This window comes from Microtus ochrogaster, unplaced genomic scaffold (genome assembly GCF_000317375.1).
Source record: "Microtus ochrogaster isolate Prairie Vole_2 unplaced genomic scaffold, MicOch1.0 UNK9, whole genome shotgun sequence".
NCBI classification, from domain to species: Eukaryota; Metazoa; Chordata; class Mammalia; order Rodentia; family Cricetidae; genus Microtus; species Microtus ochrogaster.
Window position 1 is genome coordinate 3,336,637 of NW_004949107.1, and position 18,548 is coordinate 3,355,184.

Sequence of the window (18,548 nt, forward strand, 5' to 3'; positions counted from 1 at the left end):
GTGCCCACACACCTTGGCACTGGGTGTGTGTCATTGTTTTTTTTTTTTCTTTTTTTTTTTTTTTTGTCTTGAGTTCTTTTTGGAGGACACTGTGGTGGTTTGTGGCTCAGTATGGTGGTAACTAAGCTAGGACTTTATAGTAAGGTCAGCAATACAGGGTGAGGTCAGAAGAAGGAGGAATAAGATGGAGATAGCCAAGCGGTGGTGGCACACCCCTTTAACCCCAGCACTCGGGAGGCAGAGGCAGGCGGATCTCTGTGAGCTCTAGGTCAGCTTAGTCTATAGAGTGAGTTGAGTTCCAGGACCACCAGGACTGTTTAACAGAGAAATCCTGTCTCGAAAAACAAATCAAAGCAACAACAACAGAAAAAGATGGAGATGGTTTGGACATGTGGGCGTGGCAAGGACTAACACAAAGCCTGGTGTGCATGTCTGAGGAGGCCAGCAGAAGGAAGGGCTACTTCTGTGTCTCCCATCACAGGCACATTCCAAAGCCAGAGATTGGCTGAGGGAGCATACATCCCCTCCACCCCCGTGGGCTGAGGATGAGCACAGAACAACAGACCAAATATTTAACTGTTCATAGGCTTCCAAAGGATCCAAACTTTCATCTCAAGTTTCTCCCATCTCAACCTCAGCCCTGCATCATCTTTTGGCACCAAACTTGGAAAGTTTGGTTTATTTACTATCTGTAATGGCACTACTTTTTTTTAACATGGTTGAATTAAAGGCATCTGTGGTAAAGCCTGATCTCTAAGTATGTGTCACCCATCCCATCCCCTTCAGACAGCTGTGTAAGTTGTTGAAGGATGCACAAGGGACCACAGGAGCAGAGGCAAATGGGCTCCCAGATCTGGGCCGTTTCTCAGTGCTTACAGGCCCTGCTCACCGTGGCAGTTGCTCCCGGCATGCAGTAAGGTGTGTACTAAACTCACCTCACCCATTTCAACCCATCAGTGTTTGCACAGTGATCAGACCAACTCTTTCTGAGAGCTGTGGCGTAGGATGAGGTCTACTCCTTGGTATGAAAATCTGGGCCAGGCTGGAAAACCATCAGCCCCCTCCCCAGTGATCGAGACTACAGCATGTTCTTTGAATGCCTGTGCCACCTGAGATGTCTCTGCAGCAACCTAGAAAGCTGGGACCACTCACTCCTCTCCAGCTAGGATGGTCATGGGTTTCAGCTGCCACCATCGTCTTGATGCTCTGCACATAATACAGGGGCTAAGTGACGACTGTTTGGCAGTAGCCCTAGAACAAGGCCGTGAGTGCCAGAGTTGCTGTGTCTTCCTGTTGCTGCTAAATGCATATTACTTGTGTGTAGTTGTTTCTTGGTACTACTATGGTAGAGTCCTACAGATCTGGTGTCTTATCACAAGAAGAGCTTATTCCCTCATGTTTCTGGAGGCCAGCAGTTTGATCTCAGGATGTCCGAGAGGCACTGGCTTTCAAGGCTCCTGGGAGGCTCAGTGCTCGCTTCTCTGAGCCTCTGGTGTACCCAGCACTCCTTAGCCATGTCAGCTTGGCTGCACTATTGGCTGCTGTCTTCATCTGGCTTTTCCCCTGTCTCTGTGTCCAGAGGTCCCTTTATTTTCACATGTAGATGCCAGGCACTGGACTTGAACATAGACAATCACTACACTAAGACAGACGATTTTAAACATCCTCATCACAAGAGCTGAAGTTATGGCTGTGCTATTCAACTTGCCTCATTTTCTATGCGTCAGGAACACTCACAGAAATATTAAGTCATATTCCATAAATACATAGAAAAGAGGTGCCAATCTTTGGATTTAGGGCTCATCCTAAATCCAGGTTGATGCACCTTACTGCAACATCTGTAAGTAATTAGATTTTCAAAATTCTATTTCCAAATAAACTTCCATTCAGTAGTTTTAGAAAGATGTGAAATTTGGGGGACACTATTCAATCTACTTCAGTAGCTGACCTCTGGATAACCCAGAACAGCTTTCACTAGATATATAGGATGGTTTCAGCATACCCAAGTCCTCACTCCAGAACCCTGGAATTCTCTCTCACAGTTTCCTCCAAGATTCCCTAAGGTAGTATATGATGCTCTCCTTTCTCAATTGACCTCCTAGTTTACTCTGTTTCCTTTATTTCCACATGCCAATCACCATGAAGATGTGGTTTTTTCTTGCGTCTGTGACCTCTTTCCCCAACTGCATCCCCAGAATGGGGTAGGGTTACCATAATTCTACGTTTCCTATGGCCAGCTTATCCTGCTTGACTACTGATGCCCAGTTCAGCGGAGGTTCCTGGAGACAGCATCTCAGGTTCCACAAGAGTGAGTCTTCTTAAGGATGGTGCCCGGCTGAGAGTAGAATGCCTGCCTACCATGTGTAAGGCCCTGGATTCCATCCCTCACACACACACACACACACACACACACACACACACACACACACTCATGGTTGGCAGATGGACCAATCAGACTGCAAGGATAATGTCATCCACTTACCTTGACAGAGAATCTCTGTGAGTTTTGCCCACTAGGCTTACGATTTCAGTACTATAAATTCAAATCTTGATTCCGACATTCATGAGTAGGGTAAGCTGGGCAAGCTGCTCAGTCTTCTTCAGCTGCTGGGTGCTGGCATGTTCCGCCATCTGTCTTTGTGCATGGTAGGACAGAGAACAGCCAGTCTGTCACCTGCTTTGGGTTCCAGTATTCCTCTGATGCTTACTAAATGCTTCCTTCTTTCGTCTTCTCTTTTCTCTCTGGCTAAACAAGGTCGGCAGTGGATGAAATCAGGGTAGCTCTAACTTGAAGTGTTTGGATCCAGATGTCTATCAATTTTACTTTATTTGAAAGTAGCCCACATTTTTCTGTTTCTGATTTTGAGTCTTTTCTCCTCCTCCCTTGTATCTTCACTTTCACTCTGGAAGTTTGAGTGACTTCCTAACGACCCTCTGAAAGCATGATGGTGTACACCACAGACAGCAATTCTGCATAGGGTGGTTACCATTCAAGCTTGAGTTGCCAATGTTTCTGAGGTTCCACTGTCTCTTAAGATAGTGTCTACATATTACTAATCATAATATCCCCATGTTATTTAAATCCACTGTTGTAATGTTGTACTTTGCTTATATTATTTTGACTGGAATTCTTTCCATGTTTGGGTCAATTCATTCTTTGCCTGTGGTATGCCTGCTTGGGAATTCACAAGGAAACCTTACTGTGCAATACTGAACTAGCCAAGTGGTGGAGTGTGCACCCGTAAAGGGGAGGAGCATAAAACCTTAGCTACCACTAAACAGCCCTCCCTCGCACTGCCCCCACACCTCCCTGCCACACTTTTATGCTGCTGTTTTTATATTTGGAACTCTAAGCCCAAGCAGTGTTGTCTGCTGGGCTGGTGGTTCATTTGTTGCCTGGTCTTCGGCTGCTCTTATATAGGTAGCCACAGCTGCAATGGTTTCCTTTGGCCTTCACAGACTCCTTTGCCATAAAAAGAAAAGCCTAGGCAGTTTGGATGCTCACCTTACCAGACCTGGAAGGAGGTGGGTGGTCCTTGGACTTCCCACAGGGCAGGGAACCCTGACTGCTCTTGGGCAGAAGAGAGAGGGGGACTTGATTGGGGGAGGGGGAGGGAAATGGGAGGCGGTGGCAGGGAGGAGGCAGAAATCTTTAATAAATAAATAAAAATAAATAAAAAGAAAGAAAAGAAATTAGATGGTGCATAGCTAAATGCCATTTCAATCCCCGATGTGCAAAGCAGGTAAAGAGACATTAAACAATAGGAACTATCAAAATATAAGGCAGAGTATGGCAACAACATCTATGTTTTTCTTTACATTTAATCATGTCGAATGTCATCATGAATTTTTATGTGCAGTTATGTGCACACATGAGAGAGTTAATGAAACATGAATATATTTTAAAAAGTTTATATGTTCATAATCATCTGCAAAGAAGAATGATTAAACTTTATGTTTATTTACTACAAAAAAAAGAAAATACACAGTGAAGACCACCTTGTACTGAAGTAAGAATTATGTCCTATACACTTTTAAAGTAAAGCTTTGGGTGGAGTCACCATTTATAGAAAAGTAATGTCATAGTGGAATTATATATGAAAATTGTTTAAGACTTTGTAGAGCACAGACTGTGATTCTTGATTTACCACTTGGAGAAGGGGATCATAATAGATTATGGTCTCTTGGTGGCAACCTATCTCAGTACTGAACAGTTTTCCTTCAGGAGCAAAGGAAACCTTCCCAGAGGCATTTAGTGGCTGAGCACAAACTAACGTCCTAGCATTTCAAAGTAGGATCTATTGACTCACAAACACCTTCGCTGACCCACAAAAGCTTTGACCAGCTTCTAAAGTTTTCTAGATACAAGTTAATTGTCTCAGCTAACCTACCAAGAAGCTCAAAAATGAAGGCTGGGAAGAAGGAAAAGAAAGATGGAGAGAGAGGGGAGGTAGTTAGGGAAGAAACCAGTATAGGACTAAAAGACTGTAAGTGAATTCTTCTCTCCTTACCATTTATGGCAAAAAAAAATGGATTTTCTTCTCTACATATAACCTGTTGAACATCAGGAGACTAAGTCAGTAAGGGTTATGGAGTCTCCCAAGCTCCTCGCTCCAGCGTTTACCACAAGCTTCCACTTAGTGGGATGAGTTGCTTAAGTGTGGACATTCCTAATGGAATAAGACAACTGGTAAACCCAAAAGCATATCGCTTCAAAACTAAGGTCACGAAATACAAATTCAGCTTGGCAAACACCACTACTGTCCGCACCCTTCACACCTACATTATTGCAGAGCCCTGCAATAAGCAAAGTTGCACAAGCTAGTCATTTTCCCAGACTCTGGACAGCAGAGATTTTCTTGTCGCTGGGATTGACATCTCACAGAATTGAGCTTTTGGGCAAACATTTGTCTGACGATGATGCCTGTACATGGTCCTAGGACCAGGGTTTTGTGGAATATCCAAGACCACTGTTTGAGGCACGGATTCTCAGGAAGACTGGTTTATGAAAGACCACAACTCCATGAGCACCAAAGTACGTTTAAGTCAATCTTAGTTTTAAGTTTCCACAATAAAAATTAAGTATCGTTTATCCCTAGAGTTGTGAATTAATATTTTTGGATTGTAGTTTATCATGGGTAATGAATGGAAGACTAGGAAACCAAAACTCCTGTAAGGAAAGCTGCAGCCATGGGGCTCCATCATAATAGAGGAGAAGGGACAGGAGAAGATGAGCAGAATGGATTAGAACTAAAACAGGAGCTGGTATCTGTGTAGATGCATGCAGATGTGTAGCTGATACCTCTGTAGATGATGCAAGGCCCTGGCCTGCTCCAAATACCATCAAATATGATGCTTCCTACTCCACTGCCAGTTGGACTCTGGACCACTCAGATCTGCTCCCTCAACCATGGCTTCTGCAGACTGCAGGGGAGGGCTGTGCGTTAGTGTTTGGGTGGACCTCCAATCTCAGTGACTGAGAACACAAAGTGGAGAGGGATTCAACATACCCACTGCTCCTGTCCACAGAAAGAACGGCTTAAAAGATCCATTTGCCTTGAAAACACACACACACACACAACTCATAAATGACTGCACAATACAACAGTACCCATGCTAAAAGGACCAGATATTTGTTTTATTTCAATTATGTTAATTTTTTTCTTTTAGCCTTCAACTTAAAAATTATAATTAAATGTAAGTCGTCAACATAAATGGAGCCCTTTAGAGTATAAGCATCAAAAGCATGCTCATTAAACCCCAGCGAGTCTCAGAATGAGCATTTAACAGCATGCACACCTGCTCACAAACCTACATTCTTTTCCTGTGCTTGATACTAAAGCACAGAAGCACTCCCCGCCGTCTCCTAGCTCCCCTCCTTCCTTGCACAGGAAAGTGTGGGGGCCACTAAGTCTGGGATTATCCTTATCGTGGTTTCTAGGGCAGAACAGAAGTGGATCCTGCTCCAGCCTCTCTGAACTTTGCCCAAGACATGTGGGATGTGCAACCCTTGGGAAATTGGTCTTTAAATGTCACTCTCCGCTCTCAGCCCTTTCTTGTCCTGCAGGGTAATGTGCCAGAAAGACCTTTGGTATCCCTGTGAGGCACACAACTAGGCCAGCTCTTTTAAGCTGAAGTTCCAGCATGGAACTCTTCAAGTTTGCTTCTTAACTTCAGCTTTTCAGAAAACCATTTTTGCTGTCCTGTAGCAATTAAACAAAAATAAATTAGCTAAACTCAATTAAAGTAAAAAGAATCAGGAAATGGTCCTCCCAGGAGTCTCCCTCCCCCCGGCCGCCCCGGGAGCCAATGCTGATATTACTATTTAGATTCTGAGAGTTCATAAGCAATATTACAGGGCTTATCTTTAGTGACCTGTTAAAATATAACCCTGTTTGGTTCGGAGATGGTCTCTCCAACTGCCTTGAAAGCGCAGGGCAGAGTGAAGTGGGTGCACTTCTGTCTAAGTTCCAGTGGATCTAATCTCGCTGCCCCCAGTTTATCTGACTTAAGACCCTTGAAGCTGTGGACTTCAGAGCATGTGGGCACTCTCCTCTGGCTTTTCCAAGACTCTTCTGAGGAAATCTTTGTTTACAGTGAAGCCATGATGTCCCTTTAAAGCCCTGAGCCTGTGGGTGTCATGAGCCAGCGGGACTCCCCAGGTTTATCAGACTCACACAATGTCAGGAAGTCCTTGACACACCACCAAGTACTAGATTTTTGTTGTTTTGATTTTGATAACACAAGCAGCTTTGGCTCAGACAGGCAAGTTTCATTCACAGACCACAGCATGGGAAATTAGGACCAATTCCCATGGTATGTGGAGACTGTGAACTTGTCTGAGGAGCAGCATGATGGCGGTCTCTAACAAGTGGCTGGCCTTGCAGGTACCCACACAGAGAGGCTGGCTCACTATGGTGGCAGCCAGTGCACCCTTGGGACTTGGACATGGCTGCTATCCTTCATTAAACTATTCATTCTTTAAATAAGTGCTCAAGATGTGAACCAAATCCATGTGGAGCATTTGTTGTTTCAGAGTCTCCTAGAGCCCAGAGTGACCTTGATTTAAGGGTATCCTTGACCCCTTGGTCCCCTTGGCACTACCTGTGAAGTACCGACTACAGGTGCACCCCACCATGCCTGGGTCTCTGTTAAACATTTAAAGCAGAGAAATAAAAGTCAATACAGGTAGTGGTGTGGAGTTTAAAATGTCCTCTCAAGCTCTCCTTGTGAGTGTAATAAATGGACAAAAGACAAGATACTTTAGACAGCAGCAGAGGAAGAGAGAAGGTGACTGGTCCCCTGCACAGAGACTGGAATGTGACTCGTGGCTTTAAGCCTGTGCTGTGTCCCCACAGTAGATCCCAACGTGAAGAATGGATGGCATGGTGGATAAGCATAGAAGACTGTAGTGATGAGGCAAGCAGGCCTGCTTTTCGTCCCGCCCAGCATCCGCACAGCTAGCTTTACACCCAAAATAATTACACGGAAACTGTATTCTTTTAAACATTGCTTGGCCCATTAGCTCTAGCCTCTTACTGGCTAACTCTCACATCTTGATCAACCCATTTCTATTAATGAGTGTAGCACCACGAGGTGGTGGCTTACTGGGAAGAATCGTAACCTGCATCCATCTTAGAGAGGAGAGCTATAGCATCTGCTTGACTCAGCTTTCTTTCTCCCAGAATTCTGTTCTGTCTTCCCCGCCTACCTATATTCTGACCTATCAGGCCAAGCAGTTTTCTTTATTAATTAAGCAATGAAACAACAGATAAATAGAAGACCCACCTACATCAGAAGACAGCAAGGGTAAAAGAGGTAGGGATGGGGGAGAGGTGAGAAGAGAAAGGGGGCAGGGAAGTCAGAGGGGAAATTGAGAGAGAGAGAGGTGGGGAGAGAACCAGTGAGGACATTCTATGCAGGCTGAGGGCCACATGTTATCACCCCCTTTTCTAGTGGGGAAAAGGTCATCATATTTCCTATGTAGACTCCTTACTCTTACAAGATACAAGAATACCACAGACCAGAACAGTTACAGTTCCATAAATCAGAGATGGCTGGAGCCAAGAAGGAGGCAGGCTCTGAATTGCAATCAAACAAGAGAAAGGGGCAGAGAAAATAAGTCATGTGATTGGGCATGTTTCTCTGGATTCTGTTCCTTCCTGTCCATTCACCCCCACATCCCTCAGCAATTCCTAACTTAGGAAGTGCTAATCCAGAAAAGACTCAGCCAGTTTCCTCTTGAGTAGACACGAGTACTCTTCACTTTTATTTCTTTGTACCTGCAAACCTTCAAAAAAAAAACATACACTGAACAGCATCTAAAATCTGTAGGCACTTCCTAAATAATATGATAGAGTGGGGGATAGTTCTTGTTCACAAGAGACCTGGACAGTTATTGTATTTTCCAAGGGAAGAGAGACTACAAGGGTTTCTAACGTTGAGTTTCTGATAGCATCCTCCTGGAAAGCTCCTTTCTCGAGATGGCTGGTTCTGCCCTCAAAATGAACATTCTGACAGACCAAGCCAATGGTAATTTTTTTATGTGAGAATCTGTGCAAAAACAAGCAAACAGTTTACCTGGAAGTTTGCAGGATGACCCCTGTCTATAGGTACACTCTGACAACACACTAAAGAGGAGGTGCCTCCACCATCAGAGAAACACTTTGACAAGAAGAGTTGGCTAAAACCTCACTTATTTTCATGGTGTCCTCCCCAAGCCCTGCTCTAGGTCAGCTGTGTTTAGGAGAGCTCATAAAGTATCAGGCTAGAGCACAAAGATGTATTTACAAATAGAGGAAAGCACATAAGACCCCAGCACACTTGACTCCTTTGTGCCCGTCCCTCCTGATGAGTCTGGCCCTGTGTCAGCAGACCCCAGCAATATAAACTCCAGGGGAGCCCGGCTCAACTGATCCCACACCAGAGAAGGAGCAGAGGCCAAAAGTGGTGGCCACTAGCCAGCAGGGAGGAAAACTGCCTGTGACAGGGACCCCTGAAGGTTTGAGCGAAGACAACGGTTTACAGGGGGTGCTTCTGGGGACTCACTGTGCCTTGGTGTCCTGGCTACATCTCAAGCATTATTTCTTTATTGCTATTACATTGATGATTCCAATTGCAGCAGAATTGCTCAATTTACCACCTCCACGGCAGCCAAGGAGGTGGTAAAAGATGGTGCCTTGTAAATCATATTCAATGCCCATGTCCTTTCACTTTAAAAAAAAAATTCCACTGGAAAGACTTCTTTGTTGGCAGTGATTTACAGAAGACCGCCTAAGGAAAATGACAAAGATGTGCCTGAAACCCACCAAGGAATCCTGCTCTGCCCTAGCCTAGTGAGTTTGTGTTAGTCCCCTTAAAATAGGAAAGCCCTGATGCCTGAGGCCCCACAGCAAGCTGTAGTGGAAACAACAACCTCAGGTCTGCAGCCAACAGCTGAGTCTTACTCAACCACTAGCCTTTTCTGTGTGGAACTTGAGTATCTGGCTGGAGAAAAGTTCCTGATCGCATGTGGTTATAGCTTCGTTCACTTGTCATTCATTCAGGATAATTACCAATGTTTACCAACTGCAAGTTGCAAAGTATGAAGCTAACAGCTTCTTCCCTGGTGTGCCGCAGCCCAGGGACTCTTATGGACTTCACCTTGAGTCCAGGTGCATGAGCACTGCCTTCCCGTGACCCTGGGGCTCCTCTGGATGGTTCACTCCCTCACTGCGGGGCCCTCTGTCTTTCAGGGCATGAACTATCTGGAAGATCGGCGCTTGGTGCACCGTGACTTGGCAGCCAGGAATGTCCTGGTGAAGACCCCACAGCATGTCAAGATCACAGATTTTGGGCTGGCCAAACTGCTCGGTGCTGACGAGAAAGAATACCATGCCGAGGGAGGCAAAGTAAGGACCTAGTAGCAGCAGATCGGGAAGTATTTCCCTGATAATCCAGACCCATCCCCCTCCCTGTCAGCTGTGGGCCGCCTTTGCCAACCACTTGGAGTGAGGTCATAGGAGCTGCCACCATGACCTAAGGTCTAGCCTACTTTGTGAGTAGGGTTTGGTGAGAGAGGCAGTGAAGAGGGAGACTCTCCCCAGAGGTCAAAGAGAGCAAGCCCCCATCTCCAGGTGACGGTGACATGACGTAATAACAACTGTTGAGTTCTACTGCCTCCTCCAGGAGGAAAACACCCTTCAAAAAAACCAGTTGGGAAATATCACAGCTAATTTAGTACTAACCTCTCTTGAGACTCATGTTTAATAAGCTGCGTTGTTCTGGGAGTTCCGGTTGAGTCTGTTGACTCACGCTGGAGAATGGCAGTGAGGGGGCTGGCTAGCTTCCCTCTCTAATGTTTGCAGTCCCTTCAAGGCCTCGTCACAGCCGTGAGGGGTGCACAGGCCTGCCAGACTCTGCAGATGACCCCCACCCTCCCTAGCTACAGCCCTCTTGTCATGCTGACAGCACGGCTCTAAATAGCACTGTCAACCCCGTGAACTCGGTTATTGGAAACATACCCAAAGTCTGGGATGGAGGGCTGTAGGGAAATACCACAGCCTTAGTTCATCAAAATAGGCCGTTGCTCAAAATGCTCTCGCTCACAGCTTTCATGACATGGTTCTGGGACCCACCTGTTCTCTGGTGTATTTTTAAAAATCCCTGCTGAGCGGGAGCAGAGACCCTGAGCCTGGTAGGGAGGTCACGTGACTTTCCTCACTAGTCATTTGTCATTACACCTAGAAGGACTACATTTTTTTTCAGCTGTAAGCTGATAGTCTTCTTGCTGCTTTATCCCACTTTGTCCCAAGGTGCCGATCAAGTGGATGGCCTTGGAATCAATTTTACACCGAATTTATACACACCAAAGTGACGTCTGGAGCTATGGTGAGTCAAACCCTCTGACGCTAATGAATTTGTACTAAGGCTAAGCTGGTTCCTATTATTTGCTAATTGACATTATATGCCCTGACATGCAAGTGTTACCTTTCAAGACAGTGGGCATTCATAATGGAGCTACTCTCTATCTACCGTCCTAAGAGAATCTGACAAAGGAAATGAAGCTTAGCTGCCACACCAAGGATCGCTAGAGACAACCAGGAACTCCTGCTGCAGGGAAGGTCATAAGGGGAAAAGGACCAGAATGTAGGTTAAGCCTCTGCCTGCAGAAGTCAAACAGATAGAAGCTCTTGCTTTGAACTTGAAAGGAATGAAAGGGAAGCAGCAAATGAAGCATCTCTGATAGATAAATGTTTTCTCATGAAACGCCCAAGACTGTTGGTTCATGTCATATTTGATTTAATATCTCTGTGCCAAAGAGAATAGCTTGACAAGGGTGAACCATGAGGATATGTAGGAGGTAAATGAGAACAGGAAAACAGTTACCATGTGCTGCTCAAAAAAAGACCCACCTCATCCGGGTCCAGTTCTTCTAAGTACATCATAGCCATGCCCAGGACTTCGCTTCATCTGAGCGGGGTGACCACTCATGCCAAGTCTGCTTCACATGTTCTTCCCTTGTCTTGGGTCTGTTATGTCTTCACCAGTAATACCCTTGGTTGCTGTGTCAGGCACTTGATCCTTGAATTCCCCACCAGCAATTCATAGAAAAGTTGGAAAACACTGTCGTTATGAAACACAACTCTCACCTCAAAGGGAATGAAGGATGATTTATTCTGAACCAGCCATGGGAGGTCATCACCAAAGAACACAAATTTGAGTTACCCTGAACATCTCCTTGGGAAGCAGATCTAGCAGATTGTATTAACTACAGGACAAAGAACATTATGTATCAAATGCTTTGCCGTTTACAACCATATTTATATGGTCCTTTTTTCCACTATTACTACTGTGAATGTAAGGTTCTCAGGGCAGCTGAGTAAGTGGATGGACCTTGTTCTGTGGCAAACTCATATTCCACAGTTGTCCTTATCTTTAGGGTTATTATTGAACTCTTCTCCTTGTCAGTCAACAACTATATGCCTCACATTAAACTAAACATTTGATGTCGAAGACCTTGCTAGGTATTTGAAGCCAGGCTATGAAACAGATGCTACTATCCTACTTGAAAGGCAAACCAAAGGCATCGGTAGTCAAGCCAAAGGCTCCAAAGCTATAGAAACATACGTTTTTAAATACTTAGCCACATTAATGACTAACGATTAGATGATGTGCTGACCATGAACTCACGAAGCAATAACTTTCTTTGCCCGCTTTGTCTGCTCAGGAGTCACTGTGTGGGAACTGATGACCTTTGGGTCCAAGCCTTATGATGCAATCCCTGCTAGTGAGATCTCCTCCATCCTGGAGAAAGGAGAACGCCTTCCACAGCCGCCTATCTGCACCATTGATGTCTACATGATCATGGTCAAGTGTGAGTGCCTGGGGCGACCATCCACACTCTTGGAGGGCAGCCTGAAAGGGCATAACTACTCTTAGCCAAATAACCAAGGCCGTCATTTCCCTGAAGAAAGAACATCACTCTTTAAGGCAGGCACACAATTCCAGAAACACCATAAACACCTCCTGCAAACATTCTTTAGGAATCACTTGCTTGACTCATCCTGACCTCATATTTTCCCATCTTTGCAACCAAATAAACCAGAGTCTTTCATAAGCCATTATTCCAAAATATTCTATTCTCTGAGTTGCTCAATGACCTTACAAAGTTGCCCAATGACCTTACAAAGTTGCCTTACATTCTGAGACCTGTTGCCAGAGAGACTTAATGTTTTTCAATGCCTAACAATGAGTAACCAGGGGACTTTGAGAGAATCAACATTTCTGCTCTGGCTTAAACCTTTCAAACAGTGGATTTACGTGAGATCTCCGTGGCATGGCAGTTCATCATTTTAATCTCAATAGGAGCGTGCCTTTGGATCAGGGCTACTATTCCACACAAACCACAAGTGTGCTCAGCTCAGAAAATAACCTTACCCACAGGATAGCACTGGCATAAAAACATAGCACAGGAATGTGACAGTCATTGTGGCAGCTTGCTGTGATAAAACATGGACCAAAAGCAACTTGGAGAGGAACATGTTTATTTGGCCTGCAGCCCACTGTCCATTGTCAAGGAAAACAAGAGCAAGAACTCAAAATCAAAACCTGGAGGTAGGTACTGGCTTGCTCTCCCTGGTTCACTCAGCCTGCATTCTTACACAGCTGAAAACCACCAGCCTAGGGGTAGCACCACCCACAGTGGGTGGGACCCTTCTCACACTACTCATTAATCAAGAAAATGTCCCACAGGCTTGCTGACAGGCCAATCCAACGGAGGCATTTCCTCGGTAAAAGTTTCCTCTTCCCAGATGACTCTAGTTTTTCTCATAGTGACAGAAACCAACCAGCACAGCTGTGCTTATATAAGTAACAATGTATCTCTGAACTTTAGACCTGAGAGCTGATCTGTTTTCACTGCTTTGGTTCAGGCTGAGGAAGCTGAGGCCCAGAAAGGTTACATGATTTGTCTAAGGTCACATTGCAGTTTGGCCTAAAATATTTTGACATCCAGTTGAAAAAAATGTGAATCCCCGAGAGGCACAGGGATTTCTAGCCCACAGTTTATCCTCCTCATCGCTGAATCTATATTTAGATCATTGTATAATCCAATGCACCCACATGGCTATTAGATATAGCTTCACACAGAAGGCACTTGCTTTATGCAGCCCTAGGTTCAGTCCCCAGCCCTGCAAGATAAATAAACAAGAGGACATGGATGCAGCCTTGTCATTTGTGTGAATGGAAACTGATTGTAGAAGGCCTTGATATTTAATCTGGTTTCCGGTCTAGAAGGCTATGGAGTAGGGACAATGAAATCACGAAGGCATGCCAAAGTCAGCGTAATTTAGTCGTGATTGCCCGCGACAATACTCTGCAGTCACTGAAGACTGTAAGGCAAGAATGCTGTCTAGGGAGAAGAAATGTAGAAATATTAGAGTATGTTATTGTTACTGTGACTTAAAAATAGTGTATAGGGCTGAGGATGAATGCATACGTCCCTGGATTCTATCCCGTGGTGACAACAACTTCTCACGGACTTTGAGGACCAACCAATGTCAGCTCTGTGCTGAGGTTGAAAAGTCGGCCCCAAAGATTATATCTTCACCATCCATTTGCCTAGAAAGATCACAGGGTAAGTGCTTCAAGCAGTTCTCTCTTTAATTTCTTCCAGGGTGCTAATCGTTCTGCTTTCCTTCATTTCCTTCAGGCTGGATGATAGATGCCGATAGCCGCCCAAAGTTCCGAGAGTTGATTCTCGAATTCTCCAAAATGGCCCGAGACCCCCAGCGCTACCTTGTTATTCAGGTACCAGGTCACAGTTTGCACTTCCATTTCCAAAATTCCTCCAATAGCTCCTGATACCACGGTGGTGGTTCAGCACAGCCTGGGGGATGCTTTCCTGTTAATAAATCCGTTTGTGTGTTGGAGCTGCTTCAGTTACAATGCAATGATTCTGAACTGCATTGGGACCATGGGTGGATCCCATCTAACTCCAAGTAGCCATGCCATTTGAGCAGTCCTACCTGGACCCAACCTGTTTTTCTGATTCACATGTCAGTCACCTTACATTTTGGCTTCACTGTCATGGCTTCCATCCCTGACTCTGTATGCATCCTTGTGCCACGTGTACCACCAATCATTCCATTTCCTTATCTAATTCTGAAATAACAAAACCAAGGTCACTTGACTATGTGGATTTTAAGTTTCAGTAAAATAATATATGCAAAGCACATTGCATAATCTTGTATAGGGGACAGTAAACTGTTCCCAGTGCTTCTTTTTCTTCTTTCTCTTAAGTGGTTGCTCATGTGCAGGCTGTCAGAATCAGGAGATTTGTGGGTTTATTACATTACAAAATATCCATATTTTAATATGGAAAGAGCTGTGTGTGGATCTGAGAACCACAGAGTTTGCCTGATACAAACTAACAAACTTGCAGGTACCTGTTGATAAAAACCCTTACTCCTGTAGCCAGAGAACAGAAAAGCAACTCTGTTGCCCCTTCTAACTGTCTCAAAATCTCTGCACCAGGGGGATGAAAGGATGCATTTGCCCAGCCCGACAGACTCCAACTTTTACCGAGCCCTGATGGATGAAGAGGACATGGAAGATGTGGTTGATGCCGATGAGTACCTCATCCCACAGCAAGGCTTCTTCAACAGCCCATCCACATCTCGGACTCCGCTCTTGAGTTCTCTGGTATATACTCTATCTCTCTGCGCTCTCTCTCTCTCTCTCTCTCTCTCTCTCTCTCTCTCTCTCTTTCTCTCTCTCCTGATTTAAATTGATTTGGTTTCCATTTTCTAGATTATATTTGGAGAAGAAGAAGTAAATTTTAACAAATGGAACCAAGCATCAGAACCAGTAGTTTATTTAGTCATTTTGTTGCCTGGTTTTTCTAAAGCTATCATTCAAGACAAAAATTCTCTTCTCCAAAATACATTTGCTTTCATCCAAAGCAGTAAACACCTTGAAATACTTCTACTCTATGAGACCTACCTCCTGCAACTGCGGGAAATGGGTGAGAATTGACCATTGTACCATGAGCAACATTGCTTTTTTTTTTTCCAGAGTGCAACCAGCAACAATTCCACTGTGGCATGCATTAATAGAAACGGGGTATGTATGAACACAATATAAACCAGAATCAAATAAGCTGGTTTTCAAGCTCTGTTACTCAGGGAACGTGCCCATCTCTGCCCACATTGTACGGACCTTCCTTCCCGTGTTTTCCACATCATAGCTTCTTTGACTGGGACCCTAAGGCCAGGAATTAGTGATGACTTATCACATGACCATGGGAGGTGTGATTCATAGGCAGCCAGCATCAGCCTCACCTGGCAGCCATTAGAAGTGAAGATATTCAGGCCTCTAGCAGACCCACGAGCAGGATCTATGGGGGTGTCACCAGTGTGGGCACGAGCCCCCCAAGTCACCCTAAACACAAGGAAGTGCGGTGCTTCAGCCTGTGCCTGCGCTGTGCTGTCCGCGAGCCGCCACACCACTAATTTCATTTTAAATAACGCGAAATAAAACATGAAAATCAGCTCACCACACATTCCAGGCATTCAGGGGCCACATGTGGGCTGGGAATGCCTTATTATGGAACACAGACGCCAAGGTGCCCCTATCCCTACAGCACATTCTGTCAGATGTACTGACATGATCTGTCTCTAGCCCAACAAACCGGGTGTCCCTTCGGAGCCTTTCAGAAATCTGTTCTTCCAGACTCAGACTCCAGTGAGTTTACTCTCTCCATGTCTGTGACACCTGACTACGTAGCCCAGCAGGCCTTGAACTCACAATCCTCACGGCTCAGCCTGCAGAGCTCTGAAATCGCAAGCACATGCCAGCCACTTGGACGTGCATTTTAACAAAACCGCAGGCGAAGTTAATCTATAACGAGGTCTGAGTAACTAATCCTCCCTGGAGTAACCTTGCCGAATTCTCTTCCCAGCAGAGCTGTCGTCTCAAGGAAGACAGCTTCTTGCAGCGGTACAGCTCCGACCCCACTGGTGCCTTAACAGAGGACAGCCTAGATGACACGTTCCTCCCTGCGCCGGGTGAGTAGCTTGCTCAGGAAGCGGTCATTGGCCGTGGTGTCTACTCTCATTTCCTCAGGCACCAGCCAGGAGCTTCTTTCCAAGTCATCCAGAGGGGAAGACTGGCAAATGTGCAGACGTGTTGGGAGTGAGAAGAAACAGGGAACTAAGCGTGCTGTGGGAACTGTGTCCAACACAAGTTACAGCTTGGTTTCTCCCTCTCTCTCTCTCTCTCTCTCTCTCTCTCTCTCTCTCTCTCTCTCTCTCTCTCTCTTATACACACACACACACACACCCTACACATCTTCCTTTAAATTTACAAAAACCACATAGGCCCGCTGCTTTGAGAAGAACAGAAAATCTCACAGTTTCTTTGGGAATCTCCATAGGATTCCCAGAACTTCCTTGCCCTCTGATGTCACATGTCTCGCTGAAGATGTTTGCAGAATTCACCAGAATTTCAGGGCCGTCAAATTCTGCTTTGAGAATCTTGGCACAAAGCTTTGCTAATTCATACGTGCACTTTTTTTTCCGTTTCAGAATATATAAACCAGTCTGTCCCCAAAAGGCCAGCAGGCTCTGTACAGAACCCTGTCTATCACAATCAGCCCCTGCATCCAGCAGCTGGCAGGGACCTGCATTATCAAAATCCCCATAGCAACGCCGTGGGCAACCCTGAGTATCTCAACACTGTCCAGCCTACCTGTGTCAGCGGTGGATTTGACAGCCCTGCCCTCTGGGCTCCCAAAGGCAGCCATCAAATGAGCCTGGACAACCCTGATTACCAGCAGGACTTCTTTCCCCAGGAAGCCAGGCCAAACGGCATCTATAAGGGCCCCACGGCTGAAAATGCCGAATATCTACGCGTAGCACCAACAAGCACTGAGTTTATTGGAGCCTGACATGGAGGGGTGTCACACCAGCTATAAAATCTCCAGACTTACCGTTACCCCAGGACCAAGCCATGGCAGCACCTCCAAACAGCCATGCCCATGTTGTGCCAAATGTCAGACCCTAGGACTGGTTTGCAACAGTAACTTTGATGGACTCTGTCTTTGAGCCGAGCAGTGGGCCCCTCCCATGACGTGCTTTGGGAAGTTGAAGGTACATTTTTTTTTAATCCTTCAAACTGTGAAGATTCTACAAAAAGGCATCCATCATGAATGTAGTCCATTGGGACGGAAGTTTACCTCATGGTGAGGTGCACGGGGAAGAAAACACACATTTGGAGATTTGCTGCACAGGGACCTTTGGATTCTTATTTTCTTTATTGATTTGATTCATGGGCTCTTCCAAGAAGGAAGGTGCTTACTTGCGGTATGTATTACACAGAGTTGCCCGGTGCCAACTGTGACCAGTTGATTCCACAAGCTCTGCTTTGAGACATTTCTGTGGCAAGACAACTACATATACAAGAAGGCCTGCGTGCCTCAGAAGGCCTGTGTGCCTCAGAAGGCCTGCGTGCCTCAGAAGACCTGCGTGCCTCAGAAGGCCTGCGTGCCTCGAGCAGGCCACTCTTGTACAACCTTAAACCATGGCAGGTACAATAGAATAAGCCACTTTGTTACTTCCTGGGGCTGGGAGAAGGAGGAGGAAGGGGTAGAAGTTCCCCCTCAGACTTGCTGTTGTATGAATCTGTCCCCGGTGCTTACACCGCTGGCTTACGGGTGGCTTCTGGCTATCAGGCCTCCTTGACCTCCTTGTGTTTTCCGTTTCACTGTTTTGAGCTGTAATAGGCATTCCCGTCTTGATTTTGTAAAGTCAACAAGAAACAGTATTATCAGAACAACCATGACTCCACATCTGTGCGCGAACCAAAGGCCTTTAATTCACATGGGGTGGAATTCACAATTCATAGAGGAATATAACCCAGGAGTTTAGTCTCGGCATCAGGCCTGTTGAAGCATGTCTCGTGAGACTACAGAAATGACAATACTCTTCAAATCCCTTTTGCCTCCACCCCTCTACACTCCGAAATCAGCATAAACCACACAAGAAGAATCCTTTCTTGTATTTTTCTAA

At 45.5% G+C, this 18,548-nt stretch overlaps 1 protein-coding gene across 2 annotated transcripts in view; it reads left to right on the top strand.

Moving 5' to 3' along the window:
- Egfr (epidermal growth factor receptor) overlaps positions 1 to 17,981 on the top strand; it is a 176,294-nt gene extending 158,313 nt beyond the window's left edge. Inside the window, exons 21-28 of one of the 2 annotated variants that reach the window (XM_013353507.2) lie at positions 9,735 to 9,890; positions 10,794 to 10,869; positions 12,209 to 12,355; positions 14,192 to 14,289; positions 15,016 to 15,183; positions 15,556 to 15,603; positions 16,442 to 16,547; positions 17,067 to 17,981. In XM_013353507.2, coding sequence (XP_013208961.1) covers positions 9,735 to 9,890; positions 10,794 to 10,869; positions 12,209 to 12,355; positions 14,192 to 14,289; positions 15,016 to 15,183; positions 15,556 to 15,603; positions 16,442 to 16,547; positions 17,067 to 17,428 — 1,161 coding nt within the window. In that variant the 3' untranslated portion in view covers positions 17,429 to 17,981. The remainder of the gene's footprint in view (positions 1 to 9,734; positions 9,891 to 10,793; positions 10,870 to 12,208; positions 12,356 to 14,191; positions 14,290 to 15,015; positions 15,184 to 15,555; positions 15,604 to 16,441; positions 16,548 to 17,066) is intronic. The other variant, XM_026788907.1, reaches the window with a different exon arrangement.
- Positions 17,982 to 18,548: the final 567 nt, after the last annotated feature.